Source organism: Dermacentor albipictus, chromosome 3 (assembly GCF_038994185.2).
Source record: "Dermacentor albipictus isolate Rhodes 1998 colony chromosome 3, USDA_Dalb.pri_finalv2, whole genome shotgun sequence".
Lineage (NCBI taxonomy): Eukaryota > Metazoa > Arthropoda > Arachnida > Ixodida > Ixodidae > Dermacentor > Dermacentor albipictus.
The window spans coordinates 45,683,359-45,705,555 of NC_091823.1; the positions used below are offsets into that span (position 1 = coordinate 45,683,359).

General features: G+C 47.7%; 1 protein-coding gene across 8 annotated transcripts in view; it reads right to left on the reverse strand.

Annotated features, from left to right (window-relative positions):
* Positions 1-22,197, reverse strand: part of LOC135898177 (cholecystokinin receptor type A-like) — a 201,905-nt gene that overhangs the window by 42,648 nt on the left and 137,060 nt on the right. For 6 of the 8 annotated variants that reach the window (XM_065426988.1, XM_065426992.1, XM_065426987.1 and 3 more), the window contains exons 2-3: positions 18,109-18,306; positions 1,356-1,613 (exon numbers count right to left, since the gene is read on the reverse strand). In XM_065426988.1, coding sequence (XP_065283060.1) covers positions 1,356-1,613; positions 18,109-18,306 — 456 coding nt within the window. The remainder of the gene's footprint in view (positions 1-1,355; positions 1,614-18,108; positions 18,307-22,197) is intronic. The other 2 variants (XM_065426991.1, XM_065426990.1) reach the window with 1 other exon arrangement.

Below are 22,197 nucleotides of genomic sequence, written 5' to 3' on the forward strand. Positions count from 1 at the left end.
GCGAGGCTACTGTGAATATCTTTTTATCATTATTCCCATCAAATAACGCATAGGCGTGGCCGAGCCCCTATTATTACGCAGCATTCTGCCACTTCAAAAATTTGTGTTCACGCTCAAGAACAAACGACAGAGACAGAAAAAAAAAAAACACGGCGGCAACGTACACCCTCGATGAAATAAAATAGGACGACCCATTGCAATGCTCTTTTCCCTAGCAACGAAACTCGCCCCGTGGTACTAATTACATAAGCCCCTCTTAACCTCGCTCCGATTCCTGAAATAACACTTACTTGGAAGCCAGCTCTTGTAGTATAGCTCTATTTGTGGCTGCGTCGGGGACGAATGTCGCCTACGGTAATCGATAGCGTCTGGGCGCCCCGGAAGTTTGCGGCGTAGTGAAGCTTGATGGAAAGAGAACGTGCCGCTAATAAAGTAAGACCCTCGATGTCTTATAACGGCATTTGTGACAGGAAGGAAGAGAATCCAGGCGACACCCTGGCCAGAACGAGTTGCTTGCTTCACACTTCAAAAAATCAAAATGTGGCAGCACATAAAAACATTTGTTCGTCTCCTTTGTCCTGCTTTTCTGCCCTATCCTTTGTTATCATTTTTAATAGTTATTGATGTTGTTGAGCATACCAGCTCAGCATGCCAGTTGACAACATGCCAACAAGGCATACCAGTTTATCACGCAGGCTTACGCGTACTAGTAGTAATATTGCTTTTATCGCGAGTATAGTGAAAAACAATGTTCGATGAAGCTCGCTGTCGCTGAGCACTTTGTTATTACTGTGAACTTAGAGAATCCACAGTGGCCATCTGTAAGCGACTGCAATTTCTTTTTCGCCTGGTTTATAAACTCACAGGAGCAGGTCGTTTTGCGTTGATTGGAAGTCGTCAGTGTACGTTTCGGGTTTTACCGCTGCATAAATGCTGTACAAGCAAACTTGGGAGCTCGAGGCAAATTTTTGTTTCCCGGTGTTTTTCTCCGTTTCTCCGTTTTCCCGGCTTCTTGTTTCTCTATTTTTTTTACAAGTCTATTTCTGCAGTTATTGGGAAACCCGAGGTTGGATAGCTCTTCTTTCGCGGTGTCACCGAGCATGTTCGAAAGTAGACAAAAAGAAAATTAATTAACTCTTCAAGAATAATGTTGCTTGCGGTTGGAGGGGATTGCTGAACGACTAAAGCTGAACGTACAGCTGAGTGCATATTTGGGGTTGCTTGACGCATGCCCAATACATGCATGAAAGTTCGGGGACGATGTGAGGATGCGGCCAAGGCGGGTGAGTGTGTTATTGTCGGGTTAGTACGGAGAGGGATCTTGCCAGCGAAGCTATATCTGTGCCCAGTCTCACTTGAGGGGTGCTGTTCGGTTTCGGGAGCCGGGGCGGCGCAACCCCTGCATCGGCGCGCCAAGGCCCGGTGGACTAGCGAGCAGCAGCACAGCGTACTTTTGTTGTCGAGCTTCATGCCGTGGCAGAGGGTGGCGCCGATGCAGCTGTACACAAAAGACATGATGACCAGCGGCAGCAGGAAGAGCGTCACGTCCAGGTACACGTTGAAGACGCGCTCCGAGGTCACGTTGGGCCACACTTCCCGGCATTTCTTGCGCTCTGCATGGGGGAAAGGAAAAAGAAGGAAGGCGCTGTGCGAAAATGGTAGTAGCATTACCGAAAAAGATGCTAGCAAAAATAACACTTCCCATGCTCCACCTTTTAGTGCTGGTTTCTTAAAAGCTCTTTGCGGGAAGAGAGAGAGAGACGAAGAGCTAAACAAATGAAACCTAGAAAGTTATGTGAATGCCCCACCTCCCGATGGGTGAAAGAAATCCAGCCACCTCAGTAGTCTTAACTTGCGCACTCACCCACCGTATACAGCGTCGTCATCCTATCCTCACTCCCTTTTCCTTTTCACGTATGCATCCATGTCGAGTAACAAGTCAGATGTTAAAATCTCAGGGAAATTTTTTGATTTTTTATCAGTAAAATCTGTAACCTCTGCTTTCCCATGTGCAAAGAGCCCTTCAACCTCGCAGGCAAAGACGGCTACTATAGGCCTTTTACATATGTATGATAAGTTATTTATTTCCAACTAGGCTGAACAAGCATATTACAATGGGTAATATGGTTCACTGACCGGCGCCAGAAACATGCATTGGCAGTCCGGAACCTGTACAGAGCCCTTTGCACATTTCCGTACAGATATTGCAATCCTGAAGATCTGAAATAAGGGCTAGATACAGAATAGAATGACTTGAAACGGATCTCTCCCGCCTTAGTTGAGAAACTCCGTAGTGGTGCCCATACCTAAAGCAGGAAAGCCGCCAACAAGTTCTGAAGCTCTCCGGCCAATTTTTCAGACACCAACGATCTGCAAATTGTTTGAGCGAAACTGGCTACTCGGCTTTCGTGGCGGCCCGTAACACAACCATAAATACCATGCAGCTGAGACCGGATTCAGGCCTTCCGCCGGTCGAGATGGCCGAGCTATACTGGAAGATGCATTCCTGCACGTCTCACCTTACAGTCCTTCGCTGCCCACTGTGGTGGCCACTGACGTAGCCAAAGCGCGCGATTATGTAACTCACGGGACCATTCTACGAAACACGGACATGCTTGGCTTTCCACTTCAGGTGAAGGAATTAGTGCTCTCATTCTTAATCCACCGAACATTTTCTGTACGCGTAGACGGGCAGAAATTCGGTTCTTTTACATTAAACCGCGGGCTACCACAAGGCTCTGTTCTGGCTCCACTATTATTTAGTATTGCCTTCATGCCTCTAGCGTATAAAATACAGGACGTTGATAACATCAGATTTCTAATTTATGCCCGACGACGTCACACTGGGGTCCACTCACAGAGACCTTGGCGTACAATGATAATAACCGCAGAAAAGTCTTGATGTGTTACACGAATACATGCAACCCGCTGGACTCCACATGTCGAGACAGAAATCCAGCTGCATACATGTTGCCAGCAATTGCATTAAAACTAGCAGCAGTACTAAGACATCTGCGCGCTCATATAGGTTGCCCGTCTGACCCTGGATGACGGAGCAGGTTTTAGCAGTATTACAGCAGAACGGTTTTTGGTATCATACATGGAAACAGCATAAGGATAACAGCTATTACTTGAGTCAGTAGAAAAGGGTACGCAATAAATCTGTGGCAGTTATGCGTACACGAAAGAAAGAATACTATACACGTTTAATTGAACAGAGCTCCGGTAACTCTGGGAAATCGTGAATAGTGTTATAGGCAAGCCACACAAACAGACGTTTCCTAACGTGGTTGATCAGAATGTTGGAAACAGCTTTAATTCATATTTTACTACCACTGGAATTTCTTCAAGTACTAATGTAAATAATACAGATATAAACTCTTTGTTACCAAGCCCACTCTCAAACTCCTTTCGTATGAATGACACTGAACCTCACGATATAGACTCAACATTAACAACTATGGATAGTAATAAAGCTGCAGGTATAGATGAAATTAGAGTACGCATGTTAAAAGAAAATATTGATATTCTAGATCCAATATTATGCCACTTTTTCAATCACTCATTTGAAACTGTCACCTACCCAACGTCACTAAAACAGCCCGAGTTGTCCCAATATACAAAGACGGCGATCGCTCAAGCCCTTCTAGTTATCGACCAATATCCGTGCTCAGCGCCATTAATATACTTTTCGAGAAAATCTTTGCGAATCGAATCAATACCTTTGCATACAAATAGAACATAATTTGCCCACAGCAACATGGTTTTCGGCCAAACCATTCAACCTCATCAGCGGTGCTGTCTTTAGCCCACATTTTAAATTGTGCTTTAAATGACAACAAACTTGTAGCTGTAGTCTTTCTCGATTTAAAAAAGGCTTTCGATACGGTCGACCATTCCATCCTTTTGTACAAGCTAAAGCACTACGGTTTTCGGGAACGGATTTTTGATTTGTTTTCTAGTTACTTCAATGAACGTCATCAGATAGTTGTCGTAAATAATGTCTCATCGTCACCACACCGTATTCATACAGACGTGCTCCAAGGGCCTGTCTTGGAACCCATGTTTTTTTCTATATACGTTTCCGACCTTCCACGTGTCTTAAAATTAGAAGAAATGCTGATGTATGCAGATGACCCCGCTATAATAATTACAGGCAATAGCATCGAGGAAATACAGTTCAAAGCAAACTTAGATTTGGCAAACGTTTCTAAACGGTTTTTCAGCCAACAAGCTTACTGTAAATATCAAGAAAAAAGATACTATATTTCACTCCCGTAGAAAACATGTAGATGCCAACTCTGTAAACCTTAGTACTGACAACTCTCTACTAGAATATACTCCGTGTTTTAAATATATTGGCGTAATCTTTGATAGACAGCTGCACTGGCAAAACCATTTATTAGCAGTCGGGGCGAAGGTGGCATCGGGTTGCTATAAACTGCTTCAAGCACGTGGCTTTTTTGACACAAGTACATTACGTATTTTATATTTCTCCTTTATCCACAGTCATCTCTCATACTGTCTGGAATCATGGGATGGGCCTACAATAGTTATCTCCAGCCAATCAGAAAATTGCAGAAACGATCATTACGAATCATAACGCAATCTAAACAGGATCACCCCAGCAACCCATTATTCCACGACCTACGGATTACCCTTCGGTTCACTACGATTTACTGGAACCACGCATACAACGTACAGAAACGCGGCGTTAGTCGAGTGGCAAAAAAAAAAACGTGACCTTCTCAACGGCTCAATCCCCTTAAGCAATGGCTTATAACCCTGCGAGCTGTGAGGCTGAGGCTACAAGTGTTCCCCAAAGAGAAGCGAACAGTGCATTCATTCACTGAAATCACCCATACAGCACACAAAACAGCATACGTTTCAATCCTCTGTTTTAGAGGATGCGACGTAAAATCGAAGGGTAACATCGCTGGCGAGAGTCTGACCCCGCTGTACGAACGCGGGAAGCCGCAGCTCAGCGTTGAGAACGAGCCGAAGAAGCCGAACCGCCAAGGAACCAACGCGACGATGCGAGACCGCGCATTACCAAGTGTGCAGCAGGCTTTCGCCTTAACGTTCTACAGGAGCGTAACATGCTACCGAACTTTTATTGCGATGCTAATTATATGGACACTCCAGGCGCATTTTGCCGTTGGCGTCACTGTCGCCGTGACCTTCGGTATAAAGTCCAAGGGCGATAACACCGTCGCCGCGCGCCGTATGCTGTATGCGCGAGTGAAAGCACGCGAAGGGAGCCGACCACCGCAGCTCAATCTGGCGCAACGAGGGAGGAAGGCGGAGAGCGAACGCGCCGTCTTCCGTCGCGCTAAAAGGCCGTGGGTGGATGGGACGGAGGGAGAGGAGGGGCGGACTCGGGCTCCGGCAGTAACTGCGTATTTCGCGATCGGGCGCAAGGGAAACTGATGATCGCGGCTCAATCTAGCGCGCTCGAAGCGGAGGAAAGTGGAAAGGCAGCGCAGCAGGGAGTGGGGCAGCGGAGTGCGGCTTCTACCCGGCCATCAACTGCGTACTCCGCGCGCGGCGCGCGGTCGCACGCCTTCCCTTGAAAGCGGTCTGCTGGCGGCTCGTACCTCTGTGCGTGCTGTCTCTCCCCGTTGTTTGCGTTGAAGCGACCGACAGCACGAAGGTCACATCGTCTGCCGCTGCTGTCGCGCCTGCTCACGCCAACGTTTTGACAGCGAGCGTCCGCGGTCACCGAGTGTGATGTGTTCCTGTATGCCGGTGCAAGCTGACACCATGCACGCTTGTTAATTCAGTTAGTAAGCGGAAGTTTCCAAGTTTATACGGCCGATAAACCTACTGTCCTTACTTCGTACAGCTGTCTACTAATTTGGTATCACAATCGACACTTCGCATTTGGGGCGAAACTGCGACATTTTTTTTTTCACTTTAGAAATGCAACTGACATAATTTCATACTTTAGACACTTTAAAATAGGTAGTTTCATCCCCTTTGTGGCGGCTCCCAAACGCCATTTTTAGCTGTGCCTAAGCACTTGCTGATAAAGAGCACAACATTTAAAAAGAGTTCGAAGATTTCTGAAACGAATACCTTTAGAGCGTTACAAGAAATCGTTATATCCTAATTGCGTGTACTAACTAGCATGGAGCTCACCAGAAAATGCGAAAACTCCGGCGTCGCGTCTGTCCAGGTTGTTAAGGAATTCACAAAATATAAGTGCTTCTTTAGAAGATGCGCTGACACTATACAATATCACGGTTATGCGGTCGCCTAAAAAAAAATCAGTGCCTCACCACTCTGTGAGGAAGGATGACCAGCTTGCAAGGCTCATTTTGATGACCTGGGATTCTTTAACGCGCGCCCTATGCACGGTACACGGATATGTTTTTTTTTTTTTCGGCCCCATTGATATGTGGCTGCCGTGGCCAGGATTTGGTCCAGCGACCTCGTGCTTAGCATCGCAACGCCAAAACCACTAAACGACCACGGTCGGTCACTTATTCTGTAGACGTATGGTCAAAACAAATAAAGAAGTGCTCGCGTAGCGAACACTACCCATGAGACAAGTACCAAGCGAACGAGCCTTAACACGACAGTCAATTCGTTAGCAGAATCTGCGGTCATCGGAAAAATTAACAGCGGGAATAAAAACAGCGACACAAGAGAAGTCAGTGATTAGCGAGAAATCTGAAAGAAAGTGTAAAAAAGATGGTTTGGTAAGTGATTCTAGCTTCTACGGAGTTCTTGCTGAAAGACTAAGGCGATGCCTACAAAAGGCTTCAGTGGCTCTGCAGAAACGATACCCTTGTCGTGCTGTCCTATTTTCGCAACCGGCATTAGGTCGTCGAGCTTGTTCCATTGTTTGGATTGAGCTCCTTTATTGTCCTTTTATTGCGATATCATATGATTACGACCACATTGACCACCTATTTCATTCCGAAATAATTTGTTCAGACATGAGCCCCGCTAGACGCGACACGAAGGTGAGCTCCAATAATCATTCGTCCTTTTATTCTCCCTATCAGACTCAACAGACGAAGCAACAGGACAGGAGTTATGCCACAGCGCAGGAACATTATAACCGAGCGCAATCTGGCGCAAACAGCGTCCCTCCGACCTGCCTGCACGGAGCGATAACGAGAACGGCGCAGATGAGAATATTTGCGGCGCCATAAGACGCCACGCCATCCCTAACGGCATTTTGGCCGCGGACAGCGTTAGCCGCGTTGCATCGCTGGCACAAAAATGCTTTGCACCGTTTCCTTGACGATGGGCGAGGCTCGGACCTCACGAAGTGCGCTAGTCATGATAAGGCCGTCGCATTTCCGCACCTCACAATGCAGGTCTAATAGTTCTGAGCACTGCTGGAAAATCCGCGGCTGCGGTTGTTAGGGCACAAGGAACGATTAACTCAGCTATGGTGGCCCACAAACATATCGTTTTATTTGTTTGCGTGCACTGTTCCTTAAAGTAATGGTCTAACGTAGCAGCAGAAAGATAAATGAAACTGGCAGTTTCGCAAAACGCGAGTCGCTGACTGCGACAGCCAGGTTTAGTGTCGCGCTTGAACTTCTCGGACGGTGTTCTGCCTATACGCAGGTACGACTAACGCGGACGCGACATAAGCGAGTGCGTGAAAACTTCTGGCACTCTTACGAGCCTTAACACGCCGTGCAAACATATCGGGCGGGCGCCACTACGCTTCCCGTAAAGAGCCGCGCCGGTCAAGTTACAACACATTTAGGCTTCCGCACTGATATCGTGTCTCACTTCTAACAGCAGCCTGAGAAAGCTTAACATAAAAGGCATGAGCTGTGAATGTTATGTTACGCGAACTCTGTCTGCGGGCTGCCACTCTCAACATCCTGAGAATTAATTTACGCAAGACCGTAGCACTTGGTCTGAGCAACTTTAGTGATTGGATAGTGCGCCCATATGACCGGCCTATACGACAAGGGTAAGCACAAATAAGGGAAATACCTTAATATGCGTGCATCCCCACGGCGACGACAGCGGAGAAAAATCACTTGAAGTGTCCATATATTGGAGTGACATATATTGCCTGTCTTACACAGCATGCATTATGCGCATATACATGCGCCGATTTCGCCGCATGTCATGAACTCACGAAAACCAGCGCGCACTCACATTCCTCGGGATTCCCTCACGTTTCTACTCGCACCCACTCATACTCACTAAGTCACCACAACTGCTTGAAAGTTCTTGCGGCCAGTGCCACATGAAAGGGTAAATGCAATCGCTATTGAAAGCACCATCAGTGCTTGAGGTTAAGTTGGAACATTATTTGATTGTTGCCAAGGCAGTTCTCGTGTCCGAAAAATCATCGCTCGATATACTTTCCTAATTGCACCGCCAAATGAAGGACAGTTAATGGTTCGAGCGAAAAATAAGGCCGCACCATTTCATGATAGACCGCACTGTACATTCCCGGTTTGAACAAGGTCTTATCAAGTCAGGAGCTGCCAAGGGGAAAATTCAACACACAGGCGCATATTTCATCTGCGGAAATGCGTCCTGCTTTTTCCTATGGATAATCATTTCTCTCTGTACTATTCAACCTGCTTTCAATATGCATGACACTTGCACAGCGAAAAAATATTCAGTGACTTCATACTCACTAATTGAGGAAAACAGCCATCATACAGCTCACAACAGTTGAAATACGCGAATAATTTCGGCTGACCTTCGACATTTCCACATCCGTGTCTCTAGTATAACTTATGTGCGTGAGCCTCCACGATAGGATTCTGCTGAAATTATGATCCATGTTTTATGTTACTTTCCACCGTTAAATTTAGTCACCGCGTCGCTTGGAACCGCGTATATTCGGCGTGACGCCTCAGGGATCGGCAACGTCTCTTCACAATTCGCGGGGATCAATTGCCGAGCGACTCCACGCGGAAATACGCTTCAGTGTACGGTATGGTCGCCGCTTTACACCTGCGAGACCTGCGTCGTAAGACGAACATGTAACGTGTTTAGAACCGCAAGTAGCTCGTGCATTTTTACGTGAAAATTTTTCGACTGTCGAGGAGCGCCTGTATAGTGTTCTACGTTGCATTGCGTAGTGCGCATTCACACGAGCACCATATTAGCTAACAAAGTCGGCGGTGTTATATTGATGGTGCCCAAGGAACTCGCCAAACAGCAATTGTCAGGATGCATGTTCTTCTCGTGCAATAAACAATTAAACAATTGCTGTTTCGATGCAACGCAGACGCTGACAGCACATTTAACAGCCAATATGTAGCCCAGTACATTGTGACAGTGCCCTTATAGGACCTGCTGTTACACTGGAATGATTGATTGCACGTAGGACTTATACCGTATGCGCGGCAGAGATAGCATTAGATGTCATCCTAGTGAAGGGCTGATGTCGAGAGCTTAGCAAGGAAACATGGCGCATGACTGTGCAGAAGTGAAGTGTCCGTATTGCTGCGCAGAATTTGAGATCTGCAGTGTACATGTATACGTGCCTGTGCGTGCTCAGCCAGTGTACACAGAGCATGCGCTTACTTGGGGAGACTAGCTGAAGCATGCACCCTTTTCTTTTCCCTTCCAAAGAACTTTACGACACATAACGTTTCGTCACTACGTGTAAACGCCGCCCCACTATCAGCGAAGTAATAAAACTATGATAGCATCCTTCTGATCTAGTTAGTACATTGCGTTGACGTTACATTTTTTTTTTCTCCAGCCAAAGCACAAATGCCAAGAGCAGAACAAGGAAGACGGAAGAAAATGTCAAGCACTACTGCCGAGTGCAGTTTATTTAGGCATACATGGATCGGCCAAAAAGCCGACCCGCGTCGGCAACGTCTACGTTCGCACCGCCCTTTTTTTTGCCGGCTTCCCAAGCGCTTGCGTATCTAGTTTACTTTCCTTCCGCTCCCCCGTGGTGGCGGTGCCGTCGAAACGTCCTCCGTGTGTACTTTCCTTCGGCTACTCGAGGCGGCGGTCCCGTCGTGCACGCGAATAAAAAGCCAAAGGCAAGTTGCAGTTCTCCATTTTGAATTTCAGTTCTCCTCTGTCGCCGTAATGGGGAGGCCGTGTATAGTCCGGACCCCTGAGGAGCAACGCGCCGAGGAAGAGCGACGCCCCGCCTGCGGTTGGCGTTTTGTGCACGATCTACATCGGTGGTGTTTGCCGCCTGCCGGCGACGATTGCATTCTCGTCTCTGTTCCTGCCGTCGCTCATCGTAGGCGCCTTGCCACTCGGGAGTCCGGACTTACGTGAATATTACGGAATTTGTATAGAATGTGTGTGCCTACTTATCGTTACGATGACCTCCGATCAAGGCAATAAATGTGTTCGTACCTTTGTCCAAATTTTGTGTCCCCTCTGGGCCGTGTGCTAAACAGAGTGGAATGGGTCATGATTTTTTTCTTCTTGTATGTCGTGTCTTGTGGCGCAAAACGAAAAAGAAAGAAAGGAAGAAGGAAAGAAAGATAGAAAGAAAGCAACGTGGACATCAAGGACTGATGAAATGAACGGCGAACAGCGCCCCCTGTACTTCCATCTTTAATAAAGATAGGAACCAGTTTTTGACGCAGCGTGCCCCGGCCTTGAATAAAGAGGATGGGCTTACGCTGCCCTATCGAGAATGTCTCAAATATTGAAATCACCTCACCGTGAAATGACTCTGACAATGCAAAACAAGAGTGGGAAAAGAAAGGGATAAATTTGAGGCATTTGGGACGCGGTAATTTCTTCGCTTTCATATTTTAATCTTCTCGCTGCCCTTGGAGCGCTTTGTCTTCCAAGGATTTTTTCCAAAAATGATATTCATCATCAAATTTTATTAGGCAGCGAAGATTCTGCACCTAGCCGACCTCCTCCTGTCTGTTCGCCGCAGAGCGCACGCAGGGAAGCGGCAATGATTTAGCAAGTGTAATGTAATAACGAATAAGATTCAGACATAAAACTTGGTGCATGTTTAATGAGCGCACGCGTTTTACAATGATCGGCAGACATTTACAATTCTTTGGACATCCCGAAGGCTCTGTCTGCGAGCCAATAAGAACAAATGAAAGTGAAAACGCTCATTACCCTCATTGTGTCGTAAGTTTCAAAACAAATGATTCGGATGAAAACCAAGCCACTGAGGAAGCGAGAAAAATCCTTTGGAACCCGCCTTACGATATCTGTCCACGTTCATGCGATTAGTATTCGAGAAACGCAGCGAGACACCGTGCAGCTGTAGACACATTTATTAATGCCAATGCATTATAGGCCTCATTCACACGTACAGCCCTCAAGGGTCACCCTCACGGCACCGGTTTTCTTCAGGGGAGAGGGTTCCCGATTTATGTTTTCCTCAAAAAGTTCACCGACGATTATGATATTCCATAATGTGAAATTTGATCGCAGCTGGTTAGGTGTTTTGAATTCATGTTATATTGAGGCAAAGAATTTGAATCTGAGCGGCAGGGTGCTCTCGGCGGCGGCGTTGAGCCTCTTCACGTGATGCTTGTTTAGCAGCAGCGGCAGACGAACGCTTCTACCGGTTGCGTCGTTCATTGTTCAGAAAGAAGGATAGAAGGAAATGACGCTAGATTCTGCAACCCCTGAGGGAGCAAGGCGAAGCGTCGTCAGTGGAGAAGGAGTGGGAAGTAAAAAAGGGTAGAGAAAGAGGTAGGATGGTGCTGAATGGACACCAGTGTGCAGGAAGAAGGAACACGGGTAGGCTGCTCGCGAGGAGCGCGTTCTCTAACGAAAGCGGCGCAGGCCCAGAGCGCATGCGCAGTGGGTCGCCACCGTAAAGCCTGTCTTGCCCGGCGCTCCCCTTTCCTACTCACCCTTTCGCCACACTTCCCTCCTCCGCTTTCCGCCTCAGTGCTCTACTGCACTCTCCTCCTCCGCTTTCCTCCTAGTGCTCTCTTCGTTATCGCCGTCTTTCATCCCTTGCTGCACTCCGCGTTCGCCCTTTCATCGTCTGCTGTGCTCGTTCGCTCGCATACGAGGAACGCCGACGCTCAACGCAGGAACGGGCGCCTAAGAGATGAGCTCTAAAACGGGTCGCCGGCGACGTAGACGGAGCTCTATGTTTCCGTCGACAGCACGGTGAGGGAGCCCTGCCCCTATAATATGGACCAATCAGAAATTAAGAAACCATCGCTAAATGCTAAATACTAAACGCTTAAGGAATTACACATTCACCGCCGACATCACCACTAATCATCGTCAATCAAAGAAAATAGCATACGAAGCTTCGCTTACGTCGATTATTCCCACTGTGCGCGGGATACGCCTTACTTTTTCCTTGCTAAGTTTCCTTCCAACGCTTTCGCACCTTAAAAGGAAAGAAATTAAACCACTGGAGCAGACGCAACCAAAGCGAGGCGACTAGAAGCATCCGCTTGCCTATCATGGGACAATTGTCTACATCTCCTTTGCATTTTTTGTGACTAGGCTTTAAGCCTTTCACATGACGCTCCCTCTTGTTGTTTTTTCTAATTCGTCCATGTTCGTTAAGGTGAATACCTTCCCCCGCGAGTGCGACCGAAAGCCCGTCAAAGTTCTGGTCACGCAATTACCGCAACTTCCGTTGTAGGCACTGCGCCAGCCTAGGCGGGAGCTTGAAGGAGTTTATATAGAGTTCCCTACTCAAATCCCTATACTGAACTCTAGCTGCCACTGCGACTGTTCAGCTACCATGGGAAGGATGGTTAGTACACGGATTTGTCTTATCTTCGTTCTTGTGGCTCCATGTGTTCTCATGGCTTTATTTACCACGTTTATTTGCCTTTGTTGCAGTAAATATCTACGCAATCGTACTTCTCTAAACGCACAAGATAATGAAGCTCTGTGCACGTGCGTAGAAGCTCTGCAGATTGTTGCACTTATAACGCAATATTATGTTGAAAAATGATCAGTCTGCAAAGTGATAAAGCCATTTGAAGCCACAAAGAGGTAGTTTGTGGGCTAATCCATGTACTGACTATATATAGATTTCCGTGCTGGTCGAAACGCCACACTTGCAGCTCCCGCGGACTCTTGCGCCAGAGTTCTTTCTAGTAACTTTTGTAAGAAACTCTACGGGAGTAAAACGCGTGCGCAGCCCGTCATATCTGTGTTCAACAGAAGTAGCGATTCCCATTGCTCTGGCGAACGGCTGAACGGTCCCCAGCAGGGCTCCAATATATCTCGAGTGGATTCCGTAGAGTTGCGACCGCAGTAGGCACGCCATATGCCAATAATTCGAACGTACTTCTGCTGTTCCTCTTTTCTTATCTCTCCTCCTATAGCAGTCAACCCGTCCTTGCTTCGCCACCGCACCAATGTATGCAGTCTTTACTGCAAGATCGCTAAGCCATCGTACTTCAGTCGCCGCCGGTCCCTTCCCCTTTCTTTTCCCCTTTCCCACTTGTAGGGCCGCTACTCAGAAGCTGGGTTAATATCCTTGAACTTGTTTTTCTCTCCCATTTGTTAGTGCCAAGATGGCCTCATCTCGTCGCATTAGAATGAGATAATTTCTTGCATGATCAATGTAGGGTCAATCATGCCACGGCGATCCCACCGACTAAGCGGTGCACCTGCCAAGTATTAGCATACTTGAAAAGCGCCGCACGGATTTCCGCGATAATTAATCTAGCGCTTTGTCACATTCTACATCAAAAAGAACGCGTGGCACAGTCCTCCTGGCTTGTGTAGTGAGTGTCATATTAACGACCATTCAATATTGCCGTCTCGTTGCGATCCCTCGGAAAGAATCGAAAAATCGTTGAGACGTGCGGATAAACGCAACAGGAAAAAAGTACCGCCACCGCGCGCCCATGGAAATTTTCGTCGACAACGATTCAACAGAAGTCCTCATTGCTCGTTTCAAAGAGCAAAAAGTCTTCGCGGTAACATGTCTCGTTGGAGATAATTTAGCGCATAATGACTCCAGCAGCGACAAAGGCATTGCGGCACTTCGATCAGGTGATCGCGGCAGTGCAACTCCGCGGCGTCGCGTCACATTAAATTGCACTTTTGCGGGCACTCGATCACCGGCCGGCGAGGACACCCCGAGCTGCAACAACGATGCACGCGTCCACTGATGCGGTCTTCACCACGAACGTGACGGTTTCGTAAACCACAATTACCACGCAAGTGCGAAGCCTCAAACAAAGCGCGCCGTGATGCTACCGGCAGGAGTTTCGAAAGGCGCTCTGTAGCTTACAGTTCCGTACGTGTACGTTGGGCAATGCAGGGGCGCAGAACGATTCACTTGCTCGTAAAGCAGCAGGAAGTTCTGCGACGTAACCGACACCATCGCTTCGCTAAGGCCACGGGTATAAGGAGCCAGCGATAGATCGCGTATTCAGTTTGCTTTTGTATGGCGACAGGTAAATTGCGTACTCCTGCACGAACTCGAACAGGTGTCTCGGTGTTCGACGTTCTGCGCGATGATATTTAAATTACATAGATAACAGGACGACATCTCGTCTGGCGGATAACTCACATTATGAAAGAAACGCGGAACATCGAATAAAGTGGCGCGATCAGAGTTTAAGGCGTTTCGGCGTTCTTTCTTCCTTTTCCTTGACCCGATCATATCCAAAACGTTAGGTCTGTTGTCGCCAGTGAAGCCGCTTGTATTTATTTCTCCGTGGATACCAGGTAGCAATGTTCTTGTGTTACAAGTGCCTCATATAGTGTCTTAGTAAAGGTGTGGTTAATGTATTTTCTTGCAGTGCTCCTCTATTTGTACTTTTATGCGAAGCATATTACGAGAGCTCAACCCAGCTCCTCAGGCGCGGCGGTGTCGCCATGAAACCACGTGACACCGTGACGTCACGACCGAGGAGAAGTGGCTTTGGCTCAACTCTTGCAAGACGGGCTGGGTGGGAATCGAACCAGGGTCTCCGGACTGTGGGACGGAGACGCTACCACTGAGCCACGAGTACGATGCTTCAAAGCGGTACAAAAGCGCCTCTAGTGAATGCGGTGTTGCCTTAGAAACGAGCTGTTTCTAAGGCGTGCGTCTCTTGCTCAGGCGCACATTTCGTTGCCGCGCCGAACGCTGCTTTGCTCGACGCTCACCGCGTCCAATGCGGGGCGCGTAGTCGCTGCCCTGTAGCCCATTGTCTTACACCCCTTGGCGGGTCGACGGGAACGCTGTCGCGTTCCACTCTTCAAGGCGAAGCAGTAATGCATGAGTTGTTTCTTCGTCTAGCCGAACCAAATATAGCCAAGCAACAGCAGTTCACCAGGCTAAACAGTGGTTCAACAACTAAAATAAAGGCTAGTATGCTTCGCATCCTGGGCTTAACCTTACCTAAGCCACAGCCATTTTTTTTGTTCGCGTGACGGAACTTCAGCGCGTGCGGGCTGAATGTCTGTTCAACGGTGAGCTTCACTGGTCTGCTTCATCACATATTTGTTTCTACTGCAGAGCAATATGGACGAGCATGATACACGCGCTTCGGTTCGCAGGTCAGTGCCAGTGAACGGTGCCCCATTTGTTCCCCAGCATAGAAGAATATTTCAATCCAAGTCCCTAGACGATGAATCGAACCTGTGAATTTCCTTAGCCTAGTGCCTTCGAAGAGCTACTTTCCGTCCCCTTTTCCCTTTCCCCAGTGTAGGGTAGCCAACCGGGCTCAATCCTGGTTAACCTCCCTACCTTTCATTTATCATATGCTCTCTCACTCCCTCTCTACTCCTCTTTCTTTCTCTCTCTCTGTTGACGGAGATGTTGGTTGGTGCGTATATAGACCGTGCCGGATACTAGTTTTGAGTCATGGATGTAGTGCAAATGGTGTAAATGTAATCTAAATCTGAAAACAGAGTCATGGTGGAGAAAAATACAACTTGGTCCGCACTACTAAAGCCACAGCCGAAACCAAAGCCACAGCTGAAGCTAAAACCGAAGCCACAGCCGATGCAACAGTCGGAGGCGGAGCCACTTCAAGTGATACCGCGCACCGCTGTAGAGTGCACAGCGCGGGTTCGTGACAAATTGCGCGAAGAGGACCGGCAAGTGGCTATGATGCTACGGTCTCTGATGAGTACTTTCCGATTGCTCTCGAATAACCTGCATAATCAGCCAGCGCGAAGTACAGTGCAAGTGCTGGGTGCTCTCAATACAGTGCTTGCGAGCATCATGGCTCACCCAGAGCATTTTATTTGCACTGAAGTAAAAAAAGGCCGCGGTTTACTTCAAGAATATACTGCCACGTGCTGCAGCGTACTGCTAACGACCAATGGCACCTTGATCATCCCAAGTGAGTTCAACGCGCACAACCAGCTATGGGGAAGCACCAAGATTAGCTTCAGACAGGAGAATGACGGCAGCCCTATGTATAGGCGGGGCACTTGCTTGGACTTGACTGGTTTCAAGGAGCCTTGCTGCGTGCACACGCGGAGTTCGCCCTTTCCTTCCCCCAGTGTAGGGTAGAAAACCGGACGCTCGTCTGGTTGACCTGCCTGCCATTCTTCTTGCTTTCTCTCTCTAGTGCTCTTTAGCGCGCACCTAAATTTATGTGAGCAAGCGTTCCTCAATTTCGCTCGCGTCTAAATGAGACCGCCAACGGCCAGGATCGAATCCGCCACCTCGAAATAAGCAGCACACGCGCCGTAACCACTAAGCTACGGCGATGGGTGACATTACGTATTGACCGGGAATAGTGCACACGTAGTGTCCCTTGAACTAAATCGATCCTCACGCATTCGTTGAAATTCCGGGATCTTGAATTTTTACTCATCCACGAGACTGCCTCCATGTGCAACAAGAATGATGTGAATTGTTCATCCGCTAATGTACGATTCCTAGGCCATGTTCTTGTGCGTCCTTTATCGCCTATGTAGCTCCCGTTGAAGAGGATGCGGGAGCGGGAGAACACTAAGTAATTTTTTCTTATATAATCGCCTTCATCTTTCTTACTTGCGACAATTATTTGCCCCAAGCAAATGAGATGTCAAAATTTTCCTTACAGATCTATTATTGTAATTGCTTAGTAAGGAAAGCTTGAAAACAATTGCGCAGCTGTTTTCGCAGTGCTAGCCAGCCATGATGATTGACAGCATGCAGAGTGTTCTAATAAAAATGCACTTGAACTTTAGTGCCTCTGTTATACGAACTGATCTTAAACGTAACGATTAAATCTGGACGAACTTTGAGCTAGTCTGCTGCAGTTTAGCAACTCCAGCAACACTTATTCGAGTAATAGGTGGTATATTATTGCTAGATAGTTTTAGCCAGGCACATTAACCTTTCCACCGAGGCTTCCTTGGGAGTCACCCTATTGACCTCTGAACTGTTGTTACCCAGCTGCTACAATAACACATAGAACAATGGCATCATCCACGCTTTATACTCATATAATATTACCATGAACTTTCACCGTTGCTGCTGGTGCCTGGCAGCATCTTGTTCCTCTCTTTCAATCGCAGAGTGCAGAGCGCTCTGTAAATTTAACGACTGTATTCTTATTTGTTAGCGCAAAGGTGCGGTTGCAGAAGGCGATCTTCATAATTATCTTTACGACCACCCCTTTCCTTTTTTTTCCCTTAAAGTAAGAGTTATGCAGCACAAGAACGTTTCCGATGTAGTTTAGTTGAGACGGATTTCGCAGGATGTTGACACTGCCCCTACTGCTTTTTCTACATAATGCTCTAGCAACAAAATACGGTAACGACATGATACGCTACACCGGGCTAAAGAGTTGTATCGCACGTTAGCTGGAGCATAGCTGACGTCGCCTTAGCTGCGGCGGAGCCATCGTTTCCAGAGCTTGTTCAGTTCTCTGTTGATGAAGGCAGCGAAAGTTTCCACAATGAATTTCATTTCAGTTACGAAATGTCCATATTTTCTCCACTCCGCGCTGACTAGGTAGTTTCGAGAAGCAGTTCTCAACACTTGTGACGTCTTAGACAGCGGCGCTCTTCCCCCCTTATTTATCTTTTCCGTCTTTTCCTAGTGGAGCCGACTTCTGCTTTCAGGTCACCCGACGTGTATCTCATTTCACAAATGTAAGCTGCTAGTATACTTATTTTTTTTTGTGAACTTTCCTTTAGTGTCAATTTAGGCCCATGAGCTATGGTCGTGGCGTCGTTCCGTACGCCCAAAGATCTAGAGCAGGAAGTGTACGCGCGATGTGGCAACGCACTGACCTCCACGCAGGGGCACCAACTGCGAGAGGACGGCGATGGGCAGCATAGTGACCATGGAGCAGAGCCAGACCATCAGGATGACCTTGTAGGCGTGTGACCGGGTCTGCCACCGACGTGACTCGAGCGGCCGAACGATGGCGAAGAACCGCTCCAGTGAAATGGACACCAGCGTCCAGGCCGACACGGACACTGACACGGCTGCGAGATAGAGAGAGCGAGAGAGATGTTATAACACTCATTCCAGGATTCCATCTTTCATACAGTTTGTTCGCGCGTTTCGTCTTGTTGACCATGCATTCGACTGTAGTGACAGACTTTCACGGCCACGCCGCGGAGCGACCCTGTCCATGTTAGAATATGCTGGAGCCGTCGGTTACCCGTCGCGATTGCTCAGTGCTTATGGTGCGGGGGTGCTAAGCACGAGGTAGCGCGATCGAATCCTGGTCGCGGCGGCCGCATTTCGATGGGGGCGAAATGCGAAAACACGCACGTACTTAGATTTAGGTGCACATTAAAGAACCCCAGGCGGCCCAAATTTCTGGAGTCCCCCACTACGGCGTGCCTCATAATCACATCGTGGTTTTGGCACGTAAAACCCTATTTTTTTTGGGGGGGGGAGGGGGGCCTTCAGTGAAGTGTCACCGCGCATGCCATAACGTATGCCTGCCCGTTGTGCCGCAATGGTCGCTCAAACGCTTTCTTTTTGCTCCAGCACCGGAAGAAATATACACTTTCGTTATTATGTTGTTGTTGTTGTTGTTGGTAGACATTTTGACCGTGCTATCCCAAAAGAGAGTTATTATAAAAAAAAATATATAATTCGGCTCACGACGCGAGTATTTGTTGCAGCCATGTCGTTCTACTTCCTAATGGTTTCACCCGTCCGGAATAAATATACGTTCCAAAGATTGAGTTGAAAGGGGTTATTACACCCGCTCCCTGCTACCGGAAAGATAACAGTGCCAGCCTTGCACTGCTTCATTACGCCCTGACCTTATGTTTTAGACGGAAACCTTTGCAACTTGTAGACGCGTCTGGGTCTTGACACGCCACATCCCTGCTTTTTTCGCAGTGTGAGCTCCGCAGTAATTGGCCTCCTGACTTGACACACGCGCACACGCACGCACGCACGTATAAAAAATAAAGAAAAATAAAGCATGAACTCCGTTAACAAGCGGTGAAACAACTTGCCTTCCCCAAACACAACAACAAACAAAAGAAAAGGCAGGGACTTCTTCCAAGAATGCGGTCAACTGTTTCCATTGAAATGACCCGGCGAAATATAGCGAATACAAACATCCAACGAAGCGATAATGAAAGTTGGGGTCAGTGGCTAAGCGTTTTTTGCGAGCAAGCGGCCTTTTTCATTTCCGGCCAATCCGAGGACATCCGGTGCAGGTGGCACTCCTACGCCTGGGCTGCCGAGGGAAACGACGACTTAAGACGGCCGTAGCTGCCCGCGCAGACCTCCCGAACCCCGGTCCGGATTTCAACGATGCCTCTGTCAGGCAGAACGTCGAACAGCTCCTGTGGGACTGCGGGGACCTTAGCCAGCTCCGGGCAAACACGCTAGGCTGGCTCCTACTAGGCGTCGACGGCACCCCCGGATCCTAAGTTTGCCAAGGGGACGCTACCATCCCTGTGGTAGTTTTTCTTGCGAAACTGACGTGGCAGTGGCTCTAATAAAGGTTCTGATAGGCCTCTCGCTCCTCCCTAGTGACCCCGCTCTTCCACATAGGCCACAGGCCAGTTGTATCTGTAAACAAATATTACTTTATTCGTTCATTTCAACTGCCGACGCGTTGCGTCGCTGGTAAACATCGCTTGCATGATATCACCGCAGAATGAAAACGAGGTAATTTAAGTAAGATTCGAAGACAAGAGCAAGTAAACCTCTTTTCTTTATTTTTAGTTCCCCATACCCTTGATGCAAGATGCCATCTTCCTAATACGTATACTGGAGCGTCAGCACGAAGCTGCTATTTAATGTTTGTTCTGCGAACTTCATCGTAGCGTAGAAATTGCAGCAACGCTGAGTCATGAGTCAGGCCCTCTCTGTCCGTCTGATTCTTTAAGGATTCTGTCTGGAACAATTTGCCTGCATGCGTCAGGTGTACAATCACTCCCTTAAACGTACCTTTATATAGTTACACGAAGCACATGCTCTTGGAGAATGGTTCTGTTCGATACCACGTTACTATCAGCGCGCTCCCACTTGGGAAAGCTCAGTCGCAACATATTACAAAAGATAGGTAAGCGTAAACACGGTGGCGAGTTCGCGCATGCCTAAAGAATAAAAACCCAGACTAAATGTATGAGCGAACACGAACAAGCTTCCCTCTCCCCGTCTACTTCGTTTGTTCTCGTGCACTTTGTTAGAAGCTCGTGCCAAGCTGCATATGGGGCAATTCACAACAAGCTTCTAGAAGAGTACTAAAACGTAATATTAGTACAAGCTGCATTCGTAAATTATGTAGTATCCAGGGGCGGTATTTTGCAATCATTGTAATCAAATCAGCAGAATCGGCAAGCAATAATGCTTGAAAGGTGCTACCACTGTAACAGCAAAATAGTCGTCTTTACCCTGTACGAAGACGTAGCCAGAGAAGGTGCGGAAATAAGATTTGACGTTCTCGCATTAGCTCACCATGGGACCATTGATTTTCAGCACGCCTATGTTGGAGTAGTTTAACTTTATGTATTTATGTATTTATGTATTTCCGTGTACAAGAACAGGGGCAACGTTGCACTCGAAGCGAACCGAATATTCAAGCTAGCATGTTTTGATAACTCCTTTTCCTTAAAGAATAGCCAAAATACGCGATAACGCTTAAAAATCAGCTACGTCACACTGTAACTCCTGCGCTGTCATACTGGCGCAACAAAAAAGAATAAAGTTAGGCCTTGACATTTTCCGATCGTGGTCGACTTTCAAATAAATGCAAATACAGCCTTGAAAAAATAATTCATGGACACTGATTTACAGTTCATGTAAATGAGAACTTCAGAGATCTGTTGCTGGCATAAAGGCTTCTGCAAATCTATATTCCTGCCCTTTTATAAAGCTTCAAAGACGTTATACTGGTTAAGTTGATTTGGCATGTACAGCTTTTGCAATACTGTCGAAGTCACAATGGAATTCAGCGGAATGTCCTAACTCGCGACTGCTGTCCCTCGAGTCTTCTTTGAGCCTTCGAGTGCTGCTTGGAAACCAGGAATGCGAGGCAAGCTGGTGGCTGGGCGTCGCTTTTACAAACGCCTACTGTTTTCGCGTCACTATGATGAGCAGTGTGCCTCGTGCCACTTTTGTCGTTGCGATGAGACCATTATACAGGTCCTCTGCTTTATACTATCCTTCTTTTGCTAAGCTGATAGAGGCTCTGCATACTGCGCTAAGCCGACTGGAGGAAAGAACGCTCACGGAAGAAGATATATGGGCAGCATTCACGAAGTCGACTGCCATCAGCATAAAACGCACTAAAACCCTGCCGAACTTTCGAAGATGCACCAGCGCCTCTGAAAGCACAGTGAAGGCAGACGCGTGTCAGCGCACATCAATTGTTACGCTCTTTCCGTTCCTTCCTGCTTTCTGACAAAGGATGCGGGATACTATGTTCGAAGAGCGTGTAGGCCATTGTTGCAGAGTTGAACACGTTCGGATTGATGCGCACGTCCTGCCGCCGTTCGCGTCCGTGCCAGCAGTTGTGTTACGTTGGCTGGGCTGGGCGTACACACTAATGAAGTCACGCCTCACATTAGTTTAGTATACAGTTTGGAAACCTGTATAGCAATACAAAACTCGCATTAGCATTATAAGGCAGCTAACAGCGTTTCGAATCACGCTGTCGCATGCACTCGGCGAGAAACCAAAGAACGCGTACTTCTTCCCTTTCCCTACCTGTCTCTCCACTCTGAAATGCCTGCAATGACGCTGCCGGGCTTCTTGCGCAAGATTTCGACTAACAACGCTGTCCTCGAGATCCGCGCTCCAATATTTCTTTCCCTAGACCTGGCTTTCCTCTTCGCTTCGTCGAGGTGATCCACCTTCTTAGCTACCTCCTAAAGAATTTTTTACGAGAAAGCTAAGAA